Source organism: Liolophura sinensis, chromosome 6 (assembly GCF_032854445.1).
Source record: "Liolophura sinensis isolate JHLJ2023 chromosome 6, CUHK_Ljap_v2, whole genome shotgun sequence".
Classification (NCBI taxonomy): Eukaryota; Metazoa; Mollusca; class Polyplacophora; order Chitonida; family Chitonidae; genus Liolophura; species Liolophura sinensis.
The window spans coordinates 76,683,289-76,710,610 of NC_088300.1; the positions used below are offsets into that span (position 1 = coordinate 76,683,289).

A 27,322-nucleotide genomic window follows, 5' to 3' on the forward strand; every position below is an offset into this window, starting at 1 on the left:
ATGCTACTCAAAAAAATGCTTAAAGCGTTAACAATATGTTACAGTCAGTTACAATGTATTCAACATATTGAGCGGTATTCATCTTTTACGGGGCTTAAAAATATAGCTACATCAAGAATATATATATATATATATATATATATATTTATATATATGTTTGTTGATAATTACTCTTACAACAATAGCATTATGAGTTACACAGCATGTGATGTGACTTACATAAAGGAAATACAGTAAATATTACCGAAAGTATACACAAACACCAAAATGGGTCGATATTTTACAAGCAGAGTAACATAAAATCATTCTGCCCCTATTCTTATCATTTGATCTATAGCAATGTTTAAAAATCTGAGCTTGTAACAACTGTCATAGTCACCTAACAACTAGCGTGCACATGTATAAGAGATCAGCCTAAGATAAATCACAAGCTCCTCGTGTTCCATTCTAATTTCTTCCATTAAATTTAAGGATAAGTACATTGCTTAAATATTTTTTTCTTAACAGACACTGTTTGCTGGAGTCTATTTTGTTTGATGATTAAATAGTGTGTAGCTACATCAAGCAAAGTGTGTTTTCACTAATGCAAGTTGTCACCGCAGGAACAAATTGGCGTCGTTATTGCAGAAGAATATGCTGTAACAGGAAACTGACATTTCAAAAAGCCAATAAGAAGGGGTTCTATTTCACAGAGCTGCCTACTTAACGGTCACAAAGGTCGTTTCTTACTAACCAGGTAGACTCAGGAATTTCAGTTCTCCGTTATATATCCGGTGACTGACAGACGGCAAGTTTTGGCAAACCAAATGTGAATTGATTTGACTGATTGGCGTTTTACTCCGTTCTCTATCAAATGCGGAGAAAAAATGACCAGAAAAAAGTGCATTGGATAGCACAAATGGCTTCCACTACTGTTTTTGTTTTGTCTCGAATTCGCTTCATGTCACATTGAACTTTTTTCAGAGTTTGGCAAATGACGTTAGTTTTGCCAAACCACAACCTTTCAGCACACTGTGAGTCGATTTTCCAACAGTTCACACTGGTTAATCTGCCTGCAGTGTTTCACCCAGATTTGGCTGTCAATGCCTAATGTGTGCTCATCATCTATGTGAACAATTGTTGAATCAGGGAAACTTAAGTGTTAAGCAAATAACTGTTCCTGTTTTGTCATGTTTGTGCATGTTCATGAGTGTGCATGGCGGATTATAAATCATTTCCGAGTGGGTCTGTCAGCAGCCAGATGTCAAACCTGTGTGGTCAGCCACATTGCAGTCAAACCTGTGTGGTCAGCCACATTGCAAATACTTCCATATAACATTAGTTTGTGCAGAAAAACAGGTTTTAACGTTACTGCAATCATGCAACTGAGTGACGCCATTCACTCTGGAGATTCCCTAAACGCAATGCATAGGTTATGTTTAGAATAGCGATGATCTGGTTGGTGATTTAGACACACCACATTAAGGTTACATATATCATTTTGACGAGGAAAACTCACATATTGTATGCATGTACTGAATGCCATCTCAGTAAGGTAAATATAGTGCAAACATTTCTACACCACAGACATACTTAGTTATTTACAGTGATGTCCAGAGAGGAGCTCTAGGTATGGTGTAAGCTGACAAACATCATCAGCTACTTGGTTATTTGTGTTGTTCTTGTCCCAGGAAACCTCAGACTGTCTTCACAACGGTTTGCTGTCATCACACTTGTTCATAGATTATGCAGACGCAACTAACACCACAAAGGCAGGGTGTCGGTTAGGGGAGGGGACTTATTACAACATGGTATGTCGTTCTTAAGTGATAGTGGAGGAAATAAAGGCTTTACAGCGCCGTGATCTGCACTTTCAATACCCAGAATAAGTGGAAAGATTTCACTTATGCGTTTATAATACGCTTTTACCGAATCCAGATTTAATGCCATTGGGTAACGTGGATGCCACGAAGTTAATCTTAGTGTTTCCCGTGAAGACCACCCAGGGTTTAGCATGCACATCCTTACTCTTACACAGCGCCTGGTGTAAACTGTGCGTCCCAATCTTTCATTCTCCATCAGTTTATCCCGAACTCGTAACGTGTCATCTCGGATGCCCTGTCTCCCTTTTCCGGCAATTTATCAACTTTGACCTTTACTTTGGAATAGTCGGATAAGATTCATTCTTGGTGGCCATTGTTTGAACATACGAAAGTGAATACCAGTAGGTGGTGACTGGCAGTTGTATCGATTAGCCTGTCAGTGGGGCTGCGCGAGACTGAGGGTTGGTTCTGGTAGAAGCTCTACATGGTCGGTTGGGCAGTGCTACGTGGTCACGTACACCATCCACCAGTTCATGTTCTTGACGAATAAAGCCCTTCAGAAATTCCACATACATCTCCGCCAGAAACACATTATCTTTATCAATCTTTACCATCACCTTGCATTTGGAGAAAGTCATTATGCAGTAAACTTTGTTGCTTCCTGTTCACGTGTTTTCTTTTGGCCCACACTATGATGCCGACAATTGCTATCAGCACCAACAGGACACTTATTGTTAGTCCGATCGCCAGGCGAATGCTACCGGTATGCTGATCATCTGAAACACCAAGAACACAAACCGTAAAAGTAAGATACTCTCAGAATTACAGAAAACGTCACGAAAAACAAATATTCTGATGTAAATGTTCTGATAAAAACTCAATACTGTTCATGCTGTTAATTTAAAGGGCCAGTTTAATAAATGTAATCATAATGAGCACAGGACTTCTTTGTAAACAAGTGGCATGCCATTTAACAGAATGTTTATTATTGTAGATAACAAAATAAATCAATTTTGTCATAAAAGGTAAAGAAAAATGCATGTGTATGCTTTCGAGTGCTGTGCTGAGCGAACATATAGAAACTTTCCAGTGGCACAAAAGTTTGTAAGTGTATTGTTGATTCACCTGTGCACGTCAGGCCGGTGGCTATTGCAGTCGCTTTGGCAACTCGGTTAGCCAATACGAGCGTTACATTTCCCGCTCTGTCTCCACAGTAACGCCTGGCGGTGTATCCCATACACTGGATGAACTTCACGACTGATCTGAAGTGCAAGGGGAAGGATGACTGAATGCAAAGAATATGAATATGCAAAAATAAGTTTGTACTACATTTCTGAAATTTACTTTCAAGGAATATTTTGGAACACCACAATTTAAGGACGTTCACTTCTCACACGTATGGAATTGAATGTGCACAACTATCTTTGTGATCATAGTTTTGTGACTAACACAGATATCTATTGTTTCTGTATTGATTTTCTGATATACCGTATGTTAGGAGTAAAAATCCATCAACGACTTGCTGAAATCAAATGGACTGCTGCCAGAGCAGTGATGTGAACAATAAATCCATATTACAAAAAAACTTAGAAGTGAAGTTGGAATAATGTTAGACGACGTAAGCGCTAGTTTCAGTTTAGAGGCCACTCTTCTGAACATACAATACCAAGGATAGACAAGTAGGCTTGTACAAAATCCAGCAGATTTGGATGATACTATCGACTGGTTTTCCCTTTTTATATCGCAGTTGTCAAGTCAATGTCTTGAACAATCCACTCCATTAGTTTGCGACTATTTTTAGTAGTTACTAAAGCTGATTAATGGTATCTTATTTTGATAAGTGTCTTCTGATTGTGATTGTTCCATGGGGTTCCAAAACTGCAGGGCAAACCCAAGGAAACGCAAGGAAATATATCGACGTTAGAATCATTCAAGTTGTATTCAATTAGCCCAGTCTAGCTGCGAATGGAGTTCACTCTCGGTCGGAAATATAGAGCCACCTTTGCATCGTTTCAGCTGAGTGGACAAGCTGTTTGATGAAAACCCAATGTGAAGTGGTGCGCCAGTTCAAAAGCGTTGTTTCAAAGGAAGAAGGAATTCTGGCGTCCAGTGCGCCTTCCGGGTATCGTAACGCGGCTTGCTTTCAGCCGTCAGAAAAACGCATAAACACAACCAAACGATAACCATATAGCCCTGCTGTAAATCTATCAAGAACATTTGGCGGAGATTCGAATGAATGAAGAAGAACAAAGCCCGAGGACATGAGCTGAACCCGTGACCTTTTGGGTTCACCGTGTGAAAATATGATTCTGAAATAGGAACTGTCCCGCAGATATTCCGGGAAACATATGGGTCGTTGCGGCATATTTTATTAACTATCGGTTGGATGATATTTGTTTGGTCCTGTTGTAAAAGATACGGAAACGAAGAATGAAATCGATACCAACCCTATAATAGCAGCCTCGAGGGTATTCGAGATCATAATCCTGCAGACTCATGGAGTACGGGCACGCAAATGTCAAGAAGAGGGTCGAGCGTGAAATAAGATCCCGTCAACAGTACAAACAGTTGGAGGACAAGTTAGGATTCTACTCACCGGCAGAAATCTCTGTTGAACTCGAACTTGCATTCCGCAATCTGCCTCTTCACCACTTGTCGCTGCATACAGGGTGCCACAATCTCCAAATCTAGTGAGAGGGGAAAAGTTGGAAAGTTTGTGAGAGTTAGGTTTCATATGCTATTCATGAATGCTTTGTGCAGGGTAATCAATAAGAGCAATTGGGTGCTAAATTAGGATAATTTGTCCTGATGAAATTGATGAAAAAGTGAGAGTATGTATACTATTGATCCCATAAAACCAGTTTTTACATCAGCTCTTTTACCTCAGTTAGGGAATCGCATACTCCTGTTCTAAAAATAATACAGTTATGTATAAGGCATGTGGGTCATTGTCTTATTATGATGTATCTCACACGCAAACTGTTGTTAGACAGTAAAATGTCGTGGCTAAGTGTTCGATAGGTTGGGCATGTAACGCAGTGCGCCATCGATTTGAATGCTTTGACTAAGGTTATCAGGTGTGGTTCGCAGTAATTGGCTTCAGCGAAGTTCCACTTGATCAACGCGACTAAATGAGCAGGAGGGAAGATTCTTTTTCACATCCGGCCTGGCTCAATCGATGGATGATGAGTCCCGAAACCCCATAACTAGCCGGGAAAAATGGACGTCAAATAACCCCATCCGCACTTAACAGCATTTATCGGATTCTGGCTGAATAGCCATATAGACTGACCAGGCTAGATCATTACACTACAAAGTACGCGACAACACAACAATCTTCTGTCTTACATCCACTGTACAAGACTTTTAACTCTATAGTTATTACCAGAGTCTGAGACGGTGAATGTCAATCATGGAACTCACAGGATGACGGAGCCTGTGCGTTATACTAACTGTCTGTAAATGACTCATTTGAACGGGAGTTTATATGTTAATCAATCTTTCTTTGTCATTCATAGTGTGACAGATGGTAGCAACATACGCATACATTAGTCTCACTATTTCTACATAACCTAGTGCATTGTAGCATCAAATTACAGTATATTGTTTCATGTAGCGACACCTGGGTCCACGTGCCTGTGGACGCCGGAACATATTCGATCTGCAGATTTCTCATTAATTGAGAAAGGTATGTAAAAGTGAGATTGTGCGCCAGGACAGAACCCGGAAATAAACTGAAAACTATACGATCTGCAGATGTGACACAGATTATCGTTTAAGTTCACTTGGTATGGGTACTTACGTACCAAACCGTATTCTACTCGTCACCTTCTGTACTGAAAAATTTTCGTCCGTTTTTATTGAACATTTCTTATTTTGGTAAAATGTTGAAACTTCTGGTAAACAACACTGGCACACTTGTATTCAACTCACAAACATACGTAAAATTGCGTGCAGTTTGCATCAATTTCGTAAACAAGGTGGCAAAATGGATCAAATCTGATAAACATGTCCCATGAGCAATTCAACATTGTTGCAGATGTTTAATTTACACAAAAATTGAAACTCGGCGAAAGATAAAATTTTTAAGGTTATGTGAGACAATTAAAAAAAATTACAATTAAAAACTGTCTACAAAGCCGAGTATGACCGTCAGATCACGGGACAATATGGAAATCAGATTTACACCCTTTCCCCAGTGATGTTATGTACAGAGCTGATCAGGCCGCCATTAGGCGAATCAAAACTTCACAGGTTGAGATGATCATAGCAATGACAATATGTATCCCGACAAGCCGCTTGGACCTCTATATATACGTTTAAGAAATTACTATGAAATTTGAGATTACTGGTCAGGTATAGGTGTCCAAATTAGTTTGCAAATATAAAGTTTATCCTGTTGTAAGTTTTGTCTTGAAGACTGTTTTAAACTCTGGGAGGACGTCCGATGGGAATTGTACTCGATTATCTCAATTCTTCATCTGTTGTTTTCACATTGTACGATACAACTCCATACCTTGAACTATACCTGTCCGTGTATTGCCATACTAATCAAGGAATCAGTTTTTCTCTTACGTCATGTCTAATTATATGACCATGGCAAAGATATACCTGGGCATGTGACCTGCTCTAGTGAACATTTCATTTTGTCTCATAAATCTTACAACGAATAAAACTACACAATCGAATTGCTGGGGAGAGAAAATCATGCTGTTGCCACTTTCCATGAAATAATTCAAAATAATTCGATGTTTTCAATATCACTCAGGTAAAAACTTTTATTCCTCTGTGGAGGGCTAATGGCATTGAGAAAGCACATCATTTACTAAAAAATATGTATCAGCTTTCTTTGCTTGGCATTTTTTTTCACACCAACGGTATTGTTCGATGTGCGTCAATGCCCCGACGGTGCCAAATAATTTCATCAACCTTATTGAAATAGAACCGATGGAATTCCCTCATGCAGACATAACGTACACACGCTTAGAGCCCGGGAGCCGCGACGTCAACAATATTAATGTCGACGTTTTTTTTTGTTCAGGACCAAGATTGTTTGAGAAGATGTATGAAGATTGATGAGGAAGCCTTGCGTCAGGGACCTAACCCTGAAAACCTCGGAGAGAAAGGCGAGACTGACGCCGGCATGAGAGGTTATATTTGGTGATGTTAAATACCAGCTGGCATTCAAGGTGGGGGGGGGGGGGGGCAATTGAGAGAGAAGCCTGTGTTCCGGGTATGAGTGGACGTTACGACTCCTCCATGAGGTACTTCAGCATCAGAGAGAATGTGTAAGCCACTACACGGTATAACGTACCAGAATGTTCTACTGTAATTGAACCTGTTAACTGTGCGCCGCTATTAGAGCCTACGGCATTCAGCAGGTTGTCATGTAAGTGCTGACGTCAGGGACACCATTAACATATGCATATAAAGTGTTAAATGGGATATGCTTTCAGTAAAGCATACACAGGTGCAATGAAGTTGAGGTTGCGAAATTAAACCAATTCCTCTTTTACGATTCACCTTACAAGGAGTTAACTGTGTGCCAAACCAAAAGAAAAAATAGTTAAGATACAGAATGATGTAGACGTTTACACAGTTTATTCTCAAATTGCTCCAAACTTCTGAACATAATAACAAGATTTGCAGCATGTAAACATAGTTCAGATTCTAAAGGGTTGCCCTATAAATGTATGGCACAGCAGGAAGAAAACCAGGTGCCATAGCAACACAAGAGACCTCTGATTGCTACTTCCAGCATGTAGCAGAGATTGTACATACCGGAAATACCTTTCTGCTTATTGCCTGTAGACATAGGAATTTGGGGCCTTTTCTAATCAATCACTGGCATTTCCTTGATCTGATTAGATCTGATTGGTGAAAGGGGAATGTGGTTTAGCTGGTGTGCTTTTTGTCCTGTCAGTGGTCGAGAAAGGCCTGGTGTTTGTCCTCGTCTCCCACCAATGTCCTGTCAACTAAGACAGACTCAAATCAGCTAGAGTGGACCACAGTCAGCCGTGGCAGCCTAATTCTCTGGGGGGATTGATTGAGAAAAGATAAAGCCTCCTCAATGTTTCTTTGAAGCCTAACTGTGAAGGGTTGGGCATTGAAGAACGCTCCTATTGCTACGCCTCACAATTTCTTTGTCAAGTGTGAAACTAACACTGGATTTAAAGCAGAACGTCTGTGACCATGAGTTTTTCTATAAGGCATGCCTGTTAAGAATAACAGTTAAATGTTCTCAACATTGTCAGTAAACACGGCCATGCGGTTTTCTTAACAAATTAACTATATTTGAAATATCCCTGCAGCTTCTACGTAGACAAACACTGGAGTAGTTTATCACGGGGTCAAAGATGACGGATGTTGAGGTGGCTAATGGGTGGCTATTTCCACAAATTGACAATATGCCAAACGACCATAGTTCTGATCAGCGCCGCGAAAAGTCAAACAAGAATAGAATAGGCAGTGTGGCGGCGACATTCGCTTCAAGGACTTTGTTCTGCTCCAACAACTATCAGTTAGCATAAGTGCTATTCGTTGTGAGGTAAATCAAGCTGCGGGAAAAATTTGATAATAGATATCATAAACTAGTTCAGGTCAATTAGTGTGACTTTCTTTTTGTAAATGAAAGTTTATTTTGCAATATTCAAACGAAAAAAGAGTAAGATGACGGTCAAGGACATCTTGCATAATTCATATTTTCTCTAACATACTAAACTAAATGTACACTGCAAGTCGAGATGTCAGGGTGTCTGATGCGTATTAAGTAACGAATCCGAAAGCCTGACCACGACAACATGACAACGTTGCAGCACTACAAAAAGAGTGAAAATACACCCTCTACACCCGTCTAGCACGGCCAGTAAATTTGAGACCCAATTCTGGTCATCTGGCAGTGTACATAGGCAATCGGAGTCTAAGACGTTACCCAGGACTATCTTCCTTACTTTTATAAGAAACCAGATTTTCTGTGTCACCAGGAGACTTTAACGGTTAACTGAAGGTATCTCTGCCAGCGAGTGAGAGGCTCAAACGCCCGATTCTATTTAGTCGTGCCTGTGTTGGTGATATAAACCGCGAGTCCGAATGATACAGAACTGCATATCAGGGTCGTCCTCGGTGTATTCTCTACTCTCTGTTAGCCTTCAGAGGAACGCGATGCCCATCAGACAAAAACAGATGAATTTCTAGGTAATTTGGGTAATCTTACAATCCCAGGGATTTTCAACGTAAAAAACTCCCATTTTAGCTAACATGCATGCATCTACAACATGTGTAGTGATGTAGCGGACTTGGTTTCAGGAGCGACCTTTCATTTAAAATTACTATACATAGGCATTTGGATATTGAACTGATAGGGTAACCAAACAAATGTGCATGGACAGAAAGCAAAGCACCCATAGATTTGTGACTCCTCTTCATTTTAGTGCTGCATTGCATTTTATATACTTCTTAATTCCATCATTTCAATCACTTGCTCAGAACTGAAACAGCGGCCTCCATCTCGTTATATAGTTGTCAATGTATTCAGTGTTTCATTGTATTTCCCCCTCTCTCGTTTAGCAGAAGGAACCCAGCGACCAGTGACAAATATTCTATATAAGCCCGGTGTTATTGCCATCTATGTTTAACACCTCTACCTCTATTGTATATGCATGAGTCTATTTTTATTTTTCACAGTGAAAACTTTGATATTTGAAACCATACATGAAAATCTTAAGGTCTGTTTGGGTTTTAAAGTAAATGCCTAACTGGAAACCATCAAAGTCATGAAAGGTCTACGAGATTCTGACAGATCCAGAAAAAGGCTGGAAGTAATATGTGAAATAAATGTTGTGAGAGATATCCCCCGGGAAAGAATTAGTTTTCGTTTTCGAATCCTGATTTTAAGTAGTATCACACCTCGGTGGACATCTATGTTCACAATAGCTAATGATTTACAAATTGTAAGTCTGATAAAATCAAGTTATGATTAGTGTTTTTAAGCACACTTCACCACAAGGTCACCAAACGCTGTTTAAGACACTTTCGTGGTACGGGTAATATTTACTATCTTTGTATATATTTTATATTTTTGTTACCTTCTTGCACGTCTGCATGTGCCACTGTGTTAAGCTAAGGATATTTCATAAACTTTAATAGAGATATTATGAAAAAATATAAAAATATCAACCTGACAAAATACTCATTTGTCTTGTTTGTTTAGTGTTTAGTGTTTCACGCAGTAGTAAATAATAATTCACTTATACGACGGCGGCCATTATGGTGGGAGAAAACCGTTCTGAACCTGGGAGAAACCCATGAGCATCCTCAAGCTGGTTGCTGACCTCCCCATGTACGACTGGAAAATACTGATTGACATAAGTTACAATGGGACACCAAACCATGGTGCTCTGTTCAAAACAACATACCCCTGTAACCCTTTCCACAACCAAACTGCAGTGCAGCCTCGATTCTAATCCACTGAAGATAGGCACCGCTCTCGCATGAATCTAGGTTACCGGCTCCCGATATGCACCGTTTTACGTCTGGAAATACACTGAAAAATACAAGACTAAAATACAAAATGGCAGGTTGATTCTCCTCCTACAGAACCAAAATGGCTGGCTGATTTTCCTCCTATATAACAAAAATGGCAGGTTGATTCTTCTCCTACATAGCCAAAATGGCAGGTTGATTCTCCTCCTAAATGATATAACATATTAACATATTTGTTTTTCCAAACACTACGTGCGCTTTACTTTGGCAAATTTAAAATCTTTTGATATTCCATTTTTGATAATATGCCATTTGATATTCGAACGCCCAAAAAGTAAGCGGGCTGTGTGACAAGATGAGAGGAGGGACCGTATGATGGTTCCTTTTAATTCACATACTGGTCAATAAGTAGCTTAATTGTTATTTTCCAAAACTAGAGGCAAGTCCTGCCAACAACTTATGTTATATTTACAAGTTATTCTGCTAATGGTTCTGCAAACATTTTAAAATAGTAAAATGTGTGATGGATATGAACATAGCCATCCCGCGTAGCGATGTTATGATGTTGTGAATGTGAAGGCGAATTGACCTAATGCTTGACCATGGGCAAAGCCTACAGGACCACTGAGCAGCTAAGGTTACTTATTACTCTGGCCACAATGATCCAGTCGCCCACCATAAAGGTCGCTATATTCTCTTCATTAAATACTCCTCAGTTTGCCATCTCGTTAGTCAGGATTGTCACGAATGATCTTACTCAAAGGGTTGACGAAATGTTGTTCCAGTCATTACAGGAACACGCTGCGCTAAACTAGATTGAGAATTTTTTTTACATTTTTCTAATAATGTTTGCTAGTTGGGTTTTTTTTTCTAAATTTATTTTTAGCAATGTATTAAAGCACACCGATGTCCGCACATCGATGGAGCGAGGCGTGCTTTGTCATATGTGAATTACAATTTATTAAACAAATGGCTCGACAATGGTCCTGCGCAGTATTTCCTGTCTTCCTGTATTGTACAAATACATATGGATTCCGGCATTTTCTGAGCCATGACAGATTTGATGGCGGACAAAAATGTTCCCAAGATTCCTGAAATTAACCGTTAACTTAGGACACAATGTAGAACAACGATTACCCTATTCAGATTTGAAAATAAACAATCATTACAGACTTACATTAACACCAAAATACCAACAACTTAATACGAAGTGATCATATCAACGGTTGTAATAACCCAGTTATGACAAAGGCTAACAGTTGTTACATTTAGCACTTGTTAGCTCATTGAGTTCAGGTGAATAGTCAGGTGAGCATTTGACTAAAGACCTTTCTTTAAGATCTTCTAAGGCAAATACAAATGCTTCATTCAGTTTAAACGATTCATTTTCAAGCCAAGAATCAACTTCTTAATGGCGAGCAAGAATCATATGGCTGAAAGAGGTACAGGCCTTTAGGGTGTGTATTTTCCTAAAAATAGCCAAGGTGTTTGCAGCTTACCAATCTAAAAAGCAATGCATAGCCATAATGTTTTGACCGGCAATGTGCACTGGATTACATATTACACTAAATGGTGCTTTGCACAGAGCATTGGAAGTATTTATCTGTACCATACACTGTATCATTTCTTAACGACGTCTTAGCATCCTACACAGTACGTCAATGAGAGTATTAAACTGTGGCAATATGCTTACCTGCAGGCATGTTTGAGCTTTGTTACGTCGAAAGACCTCATGCCCAGTTTGTAGCGGCTGAGAGGTTGAAGGCATCTGTGAATGGCGTTGTCGTCACAACCTGCTGACGTCACACCTGTCAAGCACAGATAGAAGCATATACATGTACACCCTGTGAATTAAAAGCATGGATCATACGGCATGGATCAGAGGGTAAGTATAGGAAACATACAGTACAGTAATACATGTTGTGAACGTACAGTAATACATGTTGTGAACGTACAGTAATACATGTTGTGAACATACAGTAATACATATTGTGAACGTACAGTAAGCATTGTGAACGCACAGTAAGTATTGTAAACGTATAGTAAGCATTGTGAGCATACAGTAAGCATTGTGAACGTACAGTAAGTATTGTGAACGCACAGTAAGCATTGTGAAGGTACAGTAAGCATTGTGAACGCACAGTAAGCATTGTGAACATACAGTAAGCATCGTGAACTTAAACTCAGGACAATAGGTTAACTTGCACGACTGCTGTTTTTTCCAGCCTTTGGAGTCGTACGTCTTCATTAATGGGGCATTGCCTTATTTGGGAAGCGGACGCCTAAAACTCGGTCTGAATAGACCAGACCAAGATGAAGATAAAACATATCAACATCCACACCTAGCCAATTTTCCCTTTCTTTGATTGCGTCATGAATGGAGTAACAGGGTCTGTGACAGTATCATGAATGCTTATAGAAAAGTCTGTAGAATGATAAAGGCGGGGCGGCTGAAATTTTAACGTGTATATCAGTTTCAGCATGGCTCGGGTAACAGGGTCTGTGACAATATCATTGCAACTTATAGAATAGTATGCAGAATGATAATGGCGTGATGGCTGAAATCTTAACTTGTATGTTAATACCAGCATGGCTGCAGAGGAAACACAGTTTGGTGTAACTAAGGGCGTGACTCTCTTGGTTGTGTACCGATACCCACTTTTTCCTGTTTCATACTTATAGGTGTAGTCCCGTGTGGAGAATGACAGGTATTACAGCGTTAAAAGAAGAAAGCTCTTTGTTCTGAACAAAATTCGCGATGGTTAATGGAGCCAAACAAAAGAATTGTGAGCAAGTGCATTCGCCCTAAGATGTATTTATGGCTTTCCAAATGTTTCTCTCGTTTTATCTGCCACGTGAGTCTAGGAAGAATACTACTGGTGCAGGGAATGACAACGTCTGGGGATTCATTCAATAGGATCAAAGTATTTCCCTTGTTAAGTCTTCTTATTCACCTCTGTGATAACTCGGCTCTCAGTCTGTCCTGGTATTGTATTAACAAAGATCCTTTCACCAACCTATTGTTAGCCTTCTGGCTGTCCCATGAAGTCGTTCAACTATAGCAGCTGGCATAGGACGCCTGGAAAATAACTGACCACATGGTTTATGCTACTGTAACCAGATTACCTTCGTTAAAGGACATTTTCGTTTGGCTACAGCCTAACACCCTTTTGATGTTGTAAACAGAGTTTTTTTATTGAAATGTGATACCTGTTTCTGCAGGATATGACACATTATTGTAGGTACAGTTGTAGCTATTTGTTTTAGCGCTCTGCTCGATAATATTTCACTCATAAGACATCAGTCAGCTCTATGATTAAAGAAATCGGAAAGAAAACTGAGACAAACCGACCTTCACTGAATAATTAACAAATTATCAGCATGACTTAAAGCCGCAACCAAACAAGCCAGAACTTAACTGGTCAAGTTCTGATCGCTGACGACGATTGTTACGTTTTATTCCAATAAGCGCTGGTGAGTTACCAGCTAGAGTAGCAGTCAGCCAGCCAACTTAAGGCGACATAGAGAAGGAGTCTTGAAAAACTCTCCTCGGGCAAACAATCGCAGACAAATGGTTCAAATGGTAGACACATCACTTAGACAGTCCGTGTTTGGGTTGTCCGCATTGTAATGTAGCTAATCAAAGGAGAGCTTGTGCAGGAGTGTCACTGCGGTGACCTTTAACCCTCTCACACTATTAAGTTATAAACCGAACCACATATCGCCTGTAATGAAATTATAGAGACTGTGTGACGGTGAGTGGGTGTGAGGTAACACTTTACTACACGGCACTCAAGGGACAGCGCCGAGAAGAGCTGGCTACGCAGTTCCGGCACTCGGACGTACAATGACCATTAACTACCCACGTGGCGTGCACAGAATGGAATCGGTCTACGCGAAAACGCTAAACTTCGTCTTTGTAGATGAAGTCTTCTCGGGCTCTTATTTGTTCACCAAGTTAGCGCTCGGAGCTCACGGGTTCTGACAATCACCTGCTTCCATGCTGACGAGTCCCTCAAAGCAATTATTAGTTGCCAAATCCATGTGGTTAATCAGTATTTTTCGAATTGATTAACAGAAAAGTAATGTCTCTGAAAAAAGGTCAGTCTTTGTGATTTCATAATTGTATGCCTGATACAGGATGTTAAACTTCTGCTCCTGATGAATAATCCATCGTTTTCATCAGGAGAACATTCATCACAAGGTGTAGCCTTCGTTCAAAGAGGACAAAATGTTAAATGAACACATGGGTGAGTGCTTTAAGCTAACATCTTATGCAGCACCTGCTGAAACCTCAAATCAATGCTCCTCTTAACTTCTTTTCTTGAGGTGATTGAGGTTAAGTAAGCTGACAGCCAAAAATGCTCGATTTTCATACTTTACCCAAACACCTGCTAAATGATTGCATCACCGAGTCTTTTATCCGTCATTATTTGGGGCCATTCCTTCACCGTATAGCCGAATGCCGGCTTTCCTTGACCCAAGGCACTATGTTAAAAGACAGCTGGTCGTTATGGAATATTTTCCAACTCTGCCACCTTAAAGTGTCACTGTTACATCACAAAGGGATCGAAGCGGGGCACAGCTACGTAGTGCAACCATCTTAAATTCTCGGGTCAAAATTTCATTTCGGCAACTTTTTAAAAATTTTGATGTCGCAAGCCCGTTCATGTTTTGGCGCCATGCAAAAATGAAACAGCAGCCCTTATTCATTCAATAACCTATAAGTATTACAGAGTTCCCTCTTAACGGTAGATATGATGAATATTTGAGCCAGACACTGGCAACAGTGCTGGCTAGAAATATTGCATAACAAACAAATACCTCTGCCATGCGGTTTTCAAGATAGGACCATCAAACAATTTTTATGTAACTTGTAACTGCCTCTTCCATTAGCTGCTCTTTGTACTTGCCTGCAAACAAATTAGGGTATCAACTACCTGTAAATATTACAGAAAACTAACGAGTGATATTCTTTACTGTCACACCTCAAAACTTGCTTTATCCAAGCTTTCTTTTGACTTTCTATGCTCGATGGTATCCTGACGAAAATTGATCATCGTGTGATAAATGTGTCTAATTTGTCAATCTATTACTATTAAACTGTTAAGACAGACCCAGCTGTGGTGTTGTAATTTGTACAATGACATCATGCACGTTGCTAATCTGAACATCTTGTCTTGTCTACATCTAGTGTACTCTTTTATGAATACCTGAGTTATTTGCTGCATCAGAGTTGATGTTTGTATTCAGTATATATATTTCACCATCACGCTGATTTCGGAAGACCACGTGCTCCCATTTAGTTAATGGGTGGATACCAATTGATAGATGTGTGACCAGATAAATTGATTCTTCTCAAGGCTGTCTCATACGCTTGGCGCATATTTGATAAACACAGACAGATCTGTTCTACTACATCACGTTTATTTGAGCAATTACTTGAAATCTGGGAGGAAGGCGTTATGGAGCGATGCATCTTTGTCAAGTCCTATGTGTGTTATTAAGACGTGGAATGCCGTCGGATTCTTCCCCGGGTGGCTGCTTCTTTACTGATGGTTACTTCACTTCCCCCATCTTTCAGGTCGTTTGTTCTCAGAGCCGATTCGACGATTTTCTGATCCTGGTTCTGCGAACGTGTAAATATTTTCTCGGCTCCGAGTCATTCCGAATGTGGTTGGGTTTTGACGATTTAGCTCTAATTAATCCCTCCAGAACCCCTTGGGAGGCTCAGCTGGGAAGGTCAGTCTGACGAACCAGACCTGTTTACACAGCCAGTCCAGGGAGGTGACTTTAGCTTAAGGATTAACGCAGAAAATAGCAGTTCTGATTGTCTATAGGACTCTTCGAAGGCGCCTTAATTTCACTGGGACAGACCTAACAGGTATCAGTGGTTAAGCACCTGGCGTTGAACTTTAATCACATTTGCTCTCAAAGACCTTACAATTCTCTGTCAATGAAAAGACATGATGAAGACATTAAGCTGCCCAGAATGTCATAAAGCTGAATCCTTTCTGAATTCCGATGTATCTCTCTGTGAAGTCTTTGACACCGACATGTCAGAAAACATTCCGGAAAATCAATCTACAAAAAAGACCATCTATAACGGAACTTGCTAATGCAAATGGTAGTTCTTCCCTTAAGGTCTGTTTAAAAGCAAGTGCAATTTCAGGCCAATAAAGCACACATATTTGTTTAATCGGAGTCCGGGATTTTCTAAATGGGCACATTTGGTGCTATTTAATGTTATGAATGTGTGCACATCTATCACCTCCAAAGTTTATTAACAACAGTTTCTATAATACAACGTACAAATATAGCTTAAACAAACCAGCGACATCATTGTAAGTAGCAGTATTTTTCAACATTTACATTTCACATGATTTTTTGGTTTCTGTTGCTCAAGATTGTATTTGTGAAAACTTGATATTCTCAAATGTAGTCCAATTTCAATAATCCCAAAATATTTTAAATGCATCGCAAAACTAGCTTAATCAAAACTTGTTCTAATATAGCCATACCTTCCGCGCGAGGTTCATCGACTGTTTTAGCTATCAAAGTACTCTGAGACTTTAACTACATGATAACCTGATATGTTTACGGGTTGACGGATACAAACAGTCACCAACATCAGTGTAACTTCACATGTCACATCCGAAGACGTATAGCCTGTGTTCTTGGTGAGTGATTCATAAATGAAATTTAATGTTACGTCCTAATTTATGAATCAAGATGATATACCTCTATAATGTGTTTACACTGTTCCTGTTCGTATTAACGGGCGAGAGTAGTGCTAAGACCTATGGCCGAACACTAAGTGGTTTTGACCCCTGTCAGTTTGTTTGTCAGTTTTGCGAAACATTTCATCTGTCAACCCCGTTAAGAAATTTGATTGCCTCAGGGCATTTGGAATATCAGGCCTCGGAGAGTTCGGGTCTCGCATATTTAGTTATCGGCACCGTACAATGTCTGAATTACGGCCAAATAGAGAGCGGCACCTTTTCACCCACTTTTGGGAAGCGAAGACAAGTTACGTCTCTTTTCTTGTATTGGTGTATCGTTACGGTAAACCCAGTTCCTACCAAGCCTACCAGTCAGCATTCAAGGAGCACAATTTACGTCCTCTCCAACAGAACAGGAATTAGACGGCAATACTTACCACTTACATAATGATATACAGCGTAATAATATACATTCGAATGGCTACAACTCATTCAGGTCACCCCTCGCCTCAGTAAACAACCCCATATAATCTATATTCCAGGGTAAAAGACTGGCATTGTTCCAGGCACTTGGTTTTTATCTCATTCCTACGAGCCAGACACTAAGTTCCAGAAACAGATCTTAACACGACCTGGTCTACGGCTAAGCTTGTATCAGGAGGACTCTCATCCACTGCCGTGTACACTGTGAGTTAGATAGTTAATATAGCATGTCTGGTGATCTGTACATGTCAGTGGACAATACTGTAATAGTCACAGAACGTTCCTAACTCTCTGTAATTTGTGGAGCATACAGACCATGTATGTATGATGTGCAGGTTGTTCCCCTTAATCCCTGCCAACGTCTGTCTTTCACATATTCGCAAAGGTAGTAACAATGAACATTGCAAAGGAAAGCATTGTGGAACAGAAACCAGGTTCCTGTCTAAAACACTGCAAACAAATTGCTGGACTTATATAGGAGTATCAGTTTCAAAACCATTGATAAAACGGGATCACAAACAGTTCCACAAACACTGAACAAACTAGTCGCAGATGAAAATGGTATTCGTGTCATTACTTAATGTACAAGATTATACATCATACATATCTTGTATGACATTTGTACAGGAGTGAGTAGCTTGTAGTCGCATAGGTTCTCCATTGTACGCCTTGGGCATTCCGGACGTCATAAATAACTCATGTCAAAACATTTACGAGCCATTAGGTTTTGGGATTTAATTCTATTCAAGACATAATTTCTTCCCTCAGTTCTAACAGGTGAATACCTTTTAAAAGTGTGACTATGTACGTTAATTAAATGTGAACAAAAATGATATATGTGTGAAAGAAGACCAGCATGGTTTTCATTATCTGCATGTTGTGTAGCACTTGGTCTCAACGACATAAAACGTATGCAGCTATATGGGCAGATGAACGTCTGAATGCTTATCGGTGTAGTTTGACGTTCATTCTCGGCATGTGAAGGCTTCAGGATGTGCAAGTGACTGGAACATAGAAACGAATTCAGTGACTGGAACATAGTGACGAAATCAGTGATGAATTCAGTGACTGGAACATAGTGACGAAATCAGTGATGAATTCAGTGACTGGAACCTAGTGACGAATTCAGTGACTGGAACATAGTGACGAATTCAGTGATGAATTCAGAGACTGGAACATAGTGACGAATTCAGTGACATCTATTTAGTTAAAAAAAAACGCAAATGTACCTGAACATAATTAAGGGTACAAAATAAATCTTTGTTAACAGATACAAATTGACATTTCCTGCCTCCCCCACCTGCATCCAACACACTTTATATAGTGATGTGGAATTACAAAGTACCTGCTTGAGTGAGTGAATGAATGTGTGTGGTTTAATCTAACCTTTGGGGTTTAACTTAACAATTTTTCGGTCATATCAAGACAAAGGAATCCTAAGAGTGCATGTACGTGTAATGTGTATTCTTATTGCAGGACCGATTTCCACCGCTCTTTTATCTAGTGCTGCTTCACTGAGACGACTTACTGAAGGCAAATAAATCGCCCCATCCGAGCCATTATACTGACACGAGTCAACCATTCGTTGCACTATCCCTTTAATACTGAACGCCAAGCGATGAAGCCACATGTACAACTTCCTCTTTTAACGTCATAGGTGTGACCCGACCCTGGATTGACCCTGGATCTACCGCTCCGCTTTACCAACTGTGCTATTGGAGCTGGTAGTATCTGCTTGAAAGTTAATGGCAGCCTTCTTAGCGACAGTCGTAACTTAACTATATTGCCTCTCTTTGAACAACTAAACTGTGCTACCGATCATTAATTATGCTCAAACTTTGCCCACCTAATGGACAATAATCATGCAGTTACAAAACCTTGAGATTTCTCTCGAGGCACTCAACGAAACGAATCTCTGAATAGTTGCATAATTCATGATACGGTGATGAACACTGTAAACACAAGTGTACATGCCAATGTTAAACTCCTCACATAATTGCTGAAATATAAATGCTATATACATAGACCATACAGGCTCTTAATATTGCTCTGTTCACAAAAGACAAATAACATTATCTTTAGCAAAATATTATTTCATATTTACTTGCTTTTAAGACATTTATTTCATTTGCCAAAATGTTCTATATTCTGTTTGAACTATATATAATATTGATAATGCTATTAATATTATTGAATATGGATATTATTGTAGCCTTACCACAATTGTTAATTTAGCAGGATATATGTTTACCTCATAATGGATGCGTACTGTTCTATCGATAACTCTTTTCAACGTGAAAAAGAATCATATGGTGCAGGTGATCGGAGAAACAGCCTTCATCTACTATATTTATATGTAACATGCAAGATTATCTTCATTGTAATTCTATAATGCTGGGGTCAGCCATTAACCAGTCCAAAGTTTCTTTTGAGGCAACAGAGAAGCAAGACACTAACCATTATGAGAAGTTCTCGTAAGGCAACAGAGAATAGAGCCACTTACTATTAGGAGAAGCTCACTTTAGGCAACAGAAAAGCGAGCAACTAACCATTATGAGAAGTTCTCTTGAGGCAAGAGACAAGCGAGCCCTTAAGTATCATGAGAAGTTTTCTTGAGGCAAGAGACAAGCGAGCCCTTAAGTATCATGAGAAGTTCTCTTGAGGCAAGAGACAAGCGAGCCCTTAAGTATCATGAGAAGTTCTCTTGAGGCAAGAGACAAGCGAGCCCTTAAGTATCATGAGAAGTTCTCTTGAGGCAAGAGACAAGCGAGCCCTTAAGTATCATGAGAAGTTTTCGTGGAGCAACGGAGAATCGAGCCAGTAATCATCATGGGAAGTTCTAGTATGGCAATGGCGAAACGATCCAGTAACGAGAACGAGGTGAGGCGATTCAGATGTTGTCATATGACCAAAAGTTCTGCCTAGCGATGAACTTTTTTATGTTATTACGCCAGTGGGTATTAGGTCACCGTAGATTACATGCTGTATTTGTATCCCAAAGACAGCACAACCCTTTTGCAGTAATCTCATCCAGATTCCTACATTTTATGGACCTCCGTACTTATTCAGTCTGAATATAAACCACCAGGCAATATGTGTTCTATTGTATTGATTTTCACTTCTGCAGACCGGTAATTCCTAAAAGACAGAGGAGTGTGTAATTTGCGGGTAAAGACGCTCTTGAAATTATACGACCATTGCGTAAATGTCAGACGTAAATGCCAATCTCAGGAGGAGATTTGATTTTCTTCATCATCTCTTAGGCAGTTGTATTAGATATCAGACTGTAAGTCTCGTATAAATTGCACATATATTGCGACAGGCCGGATGGGGTCATTGTGGTTAAAGAAAACCAGAAATACGTCGAAGACTGGAACAGATCGCAGTTTCGGAGAATAACTGTGCGACCATGTAAATCCATTAGCTAGACCTCCGGCCATGTCTCCAGACGAAGGTATTAGTTTAAGGGTATATTATTAGGAGGGGAATTCTTCAAATAGTGATGTGATTCCACGTGTAACGTCAGTTAGTCAAAGTGATGGAAAGTTTGGGTGTCATTCAGTGACTTATAGCGTGGTTTATCTATTATACATGCAGGCACGAGCGCTTAACAGTAGCAGCTGTTTTAGTGAGAGCATCACTTTAGATGGAACAACTCCTAGACGGTAAAGACGCAGGGCCTAAGTGATTCCGCTGTCCGGGGCAGATTTCCATACCTAACCACATCTGCAATGCCAGTACACCGTATACAGGTCATTTCTGTGCTGTCGTCCTCCCTAACAGCAGTCTCTGTCGTCTCTTTAATCAGAAACCGCTGAGTGCTCGTGAAATTTCATAAATGGCCGATGTTTTTCCATGAATAAAACGGCAATAGACTGGAGGAGATTCGTTAATCAACCGGTTCCCGCGAAGGTTCCTTCCCTGGTTATGACCACACACCATCCTCGGGCACAAATGGCGAATTGGACAAGCTTAACAAATAGTTCTTTGTAGCTGGCTTCCCTGGGGGTTGGACAGTGGCTGATTACAGCGGTCTGGCATGGAGACTGATGCTGGCCAGGCCGTGGTTCCTGCATCCCCTGCGGCTGTAACCAGCACTTCCTGTACGATTTCTACACTTCTAAAACTCTTATTGAATTCGTCACACAGAAGACGCAATAGAAAGATTGATGTTTATTGGCATAATAAATCACTACACATTCGGCTAAAAGAAAAAAAAGCAACTGTGTTTCTACTTCAAAGCCAGTCAAATATCGGGTGAAGATAATCGAGAAGTAAACTGGGGAGTTACAGAGACACTATGGTAGACATGCAAATTGTAATAAATACAATCCTCGGTCTGTCCCACAGGAATATTAGACACAGTTAGAAAACAACATTTTTGAATATGTGTTGTTTGCTAACTGGGACATGTTTGTTTTAATCCAGAGCACATCAGAAATGCCAAAGAACCAGTTGCCTTGTGTCGAGTTCAAGATGAGTGCTGTACTGAGTTGTTCATGTAGCTGAGCGTTGTTTACAGATCACAGAGTCATTAATATAGCAGAGTGTTGTTTAGGTCACTGACTTGTTCATATGGTTTAGGTCACTGACCTGTTCATATGGTTTAGGTCACTGACTTGTTCATGAGTCAGAGCGTTGTTTACAGATCACAGAGTCATTAATATAGCAGAGTGTTGTTTAGGTCAATGACTTGTTCATATGGTTTAGGTCACTGACCTGTTCATATGGTTTAGGTCACTGACTTGTTCATGAGACAGAGCGTTTTTTACAGATCACAGAGTCATTAATATAGCAGAGTGTTGTTTAGGTCAATGACTTGTTCATATGGTTTAGGTCACTGACCTGTTCATATGGTTTAGTTCACTGACTTGTTCATGAGACAGAGCGTTGTTTACAGATCACAGAGTCATTAATATAGCAGAGTGTTGTTTAGGTCAATGACTTGTTCATATGGTTTAGGTCACTGACCTGTTCATATGGTTTAGTTCACTGACTTGTTCATGAGACAGAGCGTTGTTTACAGATCACAGAGTCATTAATATAGCAGAGTGTTGTTTAGGTCAATGACTTGTTCATATAGCAGAGCGTTGTTTGGGTCACTGTCTTGTTTATATAGCTGAGAGTTGTTTAGGTAACTAACTTGTTCATATAACAGACAGTTGTTTAGGTCACTGACTTGTTCATATAACAGAGAGTTGTTTAGATCATCGACCTGTTCATATGGCAGAGTGTTGTTCACATCACTGACTTGTTCATATAGCAGAGTGTTGTTTAGGTCACTGACTTGTTTATATAGCTGAGATTTCTTCAGGAAACTAACTTGTTCATATAACAAAGAGTTGTTTAGGTCACTGACTTGTTCACATAACAGAGAGTTGTTTACGTCACTCACTTGTTCATATACCAGAGTGTTGTTTAGATCACTCACTTGTTTATATGGCAGAGTGTTGCTTAGGTAACTAACTTGTTCATATAACAAAGAGTTGTTTGGGTCACTGACTCGTTCACATAACAGAGAGTTGTTTACGTCACTGACTTGTTCATATACCAGAGTGTTGTTTAGGTCACTGACTTGTTCATATAGCAGAGTGTTGTTTAGGTCACTGTCTTGTTTATATAGCTGAGAGTTGTTTCGATAACTGACTCATTCATATAACAAAGAGTTGTTTAGATAACTGGCTCGTTCATATAAAAGAGAGTTGTTTAGGTCGCTGACTAGTTCATATAACTGAGAGTTGTTTAGGTCACTGACTTGTTCATATGGATTAGGTCACTCACTTGTTTATGAGACAGAGTGTTGTTTAGGCCACAGACTTGTTCATATAACTGAGAGTTGTTTACGTCACTGACTTGTTCATATAGCAGAGTGTTGTTTATGTCACTCACTTGTTTATATGCCAGAGTGTTGTTTAGGTCACTGACTTGTTCATATAGCAGAGTGTTGTTTAGGTCATTCACTTGTTTATATGCCAGAGTGTTGTTTAGGTCTTAGACTTGTTCATATAGCAGAACGTTGTTTAGGTCACAGTCTTGTTCATATGGCAGAGTGTTGTTTAGATCACAGACTTATACATGCAGTTGAGTGTTATTTCAGCGGCTAAGCAAATTGCGATTACTTTTACATAGCACTCACCAGGTGATTCAAGCCGTAACCCGGGAGAAACTAATCATCGGGAGGCATGTTAATTATAGATGGTTACGTTTGATTGCAGACGACACACACATGCTTTGCATCATAGTCCCCCGTCTCCTGTCTACTCAAGTATAGGTTCTACTGCTGCATGGTAACAGTTTGACATTCCAAAATGGCCATAAACATTGAGAGAATTACTGCTTTCTTTGTAACATTTAACTTGATCTGCAACATGGATGAAAGGTTGATTAATTAAACCTCAGTCTATTGACTGTAACTGGATACATGGTTTCAGTGGTACAGACGTATGGCTGGGTTTACAGTGACGCCGGACAGATGACACTGTTCACACCGTCAAATTTGCCAGAACAAGAGACTGAGCACATGGAGAATGCATGTTCTCATGCTGAATCCGCTCTGGGCGTATATAGAGCAGAATGTTTTTTATTCACTTATTATACAATATTCAGAATAACCTAAGTCGTCTTAAAACGTCCGGGTTTTATAATGCATTCATCGTTTGAGCTACATGAAAGGGAATAGTGTGTTATAAGTTGCACGTGAAAGAGGTTTTCTAAACCATTCAATAATACGACGCAATTCACGATGTATTTCTACACGTCGGTATATCAACACGTTTTTTTTCTCCGTTATCAAACTGTAACTGCAGAAAAAATCAAGACGTTTTAAAGCCCCATAATTCGATTAGTGCAAAGCATACCTGTAATGCCTGCAATTTATAACGTATAAAGGACAGTCGTCAGTTGTAGCGTTAATCACTTTTACTTATTTGTTTAGACAATATAAAGAGAGGGGAAAGGTTGCATTAATCTTGGTCTGTTAAAGTCTGGAACCGGAAGTATATAAATGTGTTAAACTAAATGTTAGTCTGAGTCTTTGGATGATAAAAACTACTGAGACTTCCGAATAAACCAAGGTGATCAGCGGACGTGGGCCCAAGTGCTAAATACACACCGCACAGCTGGGGTCTAGGTCTTTGTTGAGGTATGAGATTTGCTTCTGGAGTGATTCTTTTAGGTGTTAAATTCCGAATGTTGAGTTCAACCTTAAGTTGGGCTAGTGGCGAGCTGGCTAAATATATATTTTTCTTCAAAGGCTAAATGTCAGAGTAGAGTTGAAATCGGCCGGTCGTCCTTCGTAGATTTTGTAGGTATGGTATAACTTATCTGTATCCCATGGCTTCAGCAGTGTACAGTGTGAATTAGTTTACTTCCGATATTGTGGGGTTTCATCTTTAGTATCTTTAGAATGACTGTAACCTTATTGCAAAGTACATTATTTCTAATATTCCATAAAGGATAGTTTCAACGTAAACACTGTTTGAAACAGTAAACTACACAAGATCCTAGCAGTAAAGTACATCGTATCATCAAATGATTTTGCTTGTTTATCTACGCGTAACTGACAACTGAATAAAAATTTGTTAACACTCGTTAAATGTAACATTTAAACAAGCAGATATCAGGTTATTCTGCCATATGAGGACCAATACCATTAATTAGACATGGTATAAATCGAAGAGCATCAGAACCCATTAGATGAGCGGTTAAGCTGGTGGAGATGTGGAGAGTTCCGGATGTGCGGCCTGTCATTCCGGCCTAACTGATGTGTGACAGGACGGCCATGAGGTATAGCTAGATCAATGGACTATTACTTAGTACACCACTCAGCAGGGATCAGCCCCCTATAGTAACAGATTCAATGGCTTAAAGATTCATGATGGACATATTATTTGTTTTACAACCCGATCAGTACTCCACCCGGAAGCAATTACTTTACATTGAAACACAAAACGGTAGAATTCAAGACAGAGTCACCATTTGGCTGCCTTGCTGAGCTCGCTGGCAAAAAAAAAAAAACGCTCTCTTGGTCGTACAGAAATCTCCGATAAAACGTTTCGGAGGAGATTTTCATTGCAGAGAAGTGAAAAATTTCATCAAGTCCTGTTATGTTGCAGGACATACTCTACCGTACGGAGTTATTCGGACACTGCCAGTTTCTCCCCAAAACTATCAGGCTAATTTTAAGATGTGCCTAAGATGCGTTTTGAAGTTTAGTAAGGTTAGAGATGATACTGTTCTCATACTCTCACGATCTCATCGCCCTCCCCCCCCCCCCCCACCCCCACTCGTTACGCATCGCAAATTATGCAAATAATTACCATATGATTCACGAGAACGAAGGGATCAAACATTTAATAAAACTAATATGACTACAGTATTTCGATCAATCATCTAAACTTTGATCAACTCGTTGGCTAGAGTTCAACCATATACAGAGGGTGCTCGTGCAAGAAACCTTAGCTAGCGGGCATCAGGCGGTCCCTGCTTTCTACAATAACTGAGGACATATATGGCGTGTTAAATAGCGCTGGTTGTGATGCCGTTAGAGTGGAAGGGTTCACGAACAACAAATACAACTCCAAACCCAGGAAAGAATAATAAAAACTAATATATCCTATATATATCAGGGTGTGCCAAAAGTACTTTCATTAAGCCTTTACAGAAGTAATAAATGGCTGTAAGCTAAATGTCATAGTTATTCATCTTAACTACTGTGCCACCATATGTAACATTTGTAATCTTCGACTTCCATTCATAAACTGGTGAAGTTAATGTGATTTGTAACCACGCGTAAACCTGATATGGAAAATAAGTTTGCTGAAGGCCGCAATACAGTAGACATGCTTACATTCATCATAAACATTTGTAGTATAAATCTCTGTTTACGTTTAACGTTTGCTTGCAATCAGTGGTCATGTACATGCGCACATTATTTGATTTCGAAACTGGCCTTGCTCTTCAGAATGCCACACAACTCTACCATGGTCATCGAATTCCGCTGATGCCTGGACCTGCTCAACCAAGATAGCCCATTCAAATCTTTGTTTCCATTTCGGTTTCAAAGTAGTGGAAGATGTTTCACACTACGGGTCTCTAAGCTTGTGGATATATTTAAGTAGAGTTCCCCCTGTCCCATTTCGGAAAAGCGTTCTAGGAATACAAATCAAGACCTATGGCCAAGCTATCTGGCTAGATTTGCAGAGGGAGATCCAATTTGCCAAAGCTGATAGAGGCAAATCTCTGACAGATTACTGACGAGCCAAAGGGTCTTAGTAAGTGAAATACTGACGGACAGTTCATTGATCGGCGCCCCCAAAATCTCTGTCCTGTATACTAACAGCTTTGACAGAAATACCGGATTTTATTTGGCGAGATAAGTGGAGATAAAGCATCCAGGATCCAGCCTTAACATTTTCGTCCTCTTTTATCAAAGGAAAAGATAGATATTACAAACGTTTTTCTTTCTTACCAATTTCTGTGATAATGATGAGCGCTAGTCCCAAACACCAGGGCCCTTCCAGTCGCATCTTCCGCGGCTACTGCAGCCCGCACCGTGGACCAGTCCGCCCTAGTACAGAGGCTCCCTCCAGCGTTCCCTGGTGGCACATGTGAACAGCAGTGTAAAGCAAAACAACTAATCCTTACACGACTTTACTGTCGCAAGAGGGGATAGGTTACGCCTGCAGTCGTGGGTGACATTTTAGTGAGTATCACAGGCTTGCATGTCGTGGAGAACTTTCCACGTCAAGTTGACGTGAGGTGAGAGCCGGTGGTATCGGCACGAGTTTCAATTCAAGCCCCACCCACTTGGACGTCAAGCTCACTCTCGCTTTG

The 27,322-nt window shown here is 40.0% G+C and overlaps 1 protein-coding gene across 1 annotated transcript; it reads right to left on the reverse strand.

Annotated features, from left to right (window-relative positions):
- Window positions 1-276: 276 nt before the first annotated feature.
- Window positions 277-27,322, reverse strand: LOC135468728 (uncharacterized). The gene is made up of 6 exons (XM_064747127.1): window positions 26,958-27,322; window positions 11,977-12,091; window positions 10,217-10,344; window positions 4,399-4,489; window positions 2,928-3,064; window positions 277-2,578 (listed from the first exon to the last, which is right to left on the reverse strand). Exons 1-6 carry the CDS (start codon window positions 27,013-27,015, stop codon window positions 2,403-2,405), a joined length of 705 nt encoding a protein of 234 aa, XP_064603197.1. The 5' UTR covers window positions 27,016-27,322; the 3' UTR covers window positions 277-2,402.

Excerpts from the sequence above, each read along its gene's own strand:
- LOC135468728 (XM_064747127.1), bottom strand. The coding sequence starts at position 27,015 with ATGCGACTGGAAGGGCCCTGGTGTTTGGGACTAGCGCTCATCATTATC. Across the intron at positions 10,345-11,976 it reads AAGCTCAAACATGCCTGCAG|TGTATTTCCAGACGTAAAAC; the intron begins GTAAGCATATTG and ends TGTATTTTTCAG. Across the intron at positions 3,065-4,398 it reads TTCAACAGAGATTTCTGCCG|ATCAGTCGTGAAGTTCATCC; the intron begins GTGAGTAGAATC and ends CTTGCACTTCAG.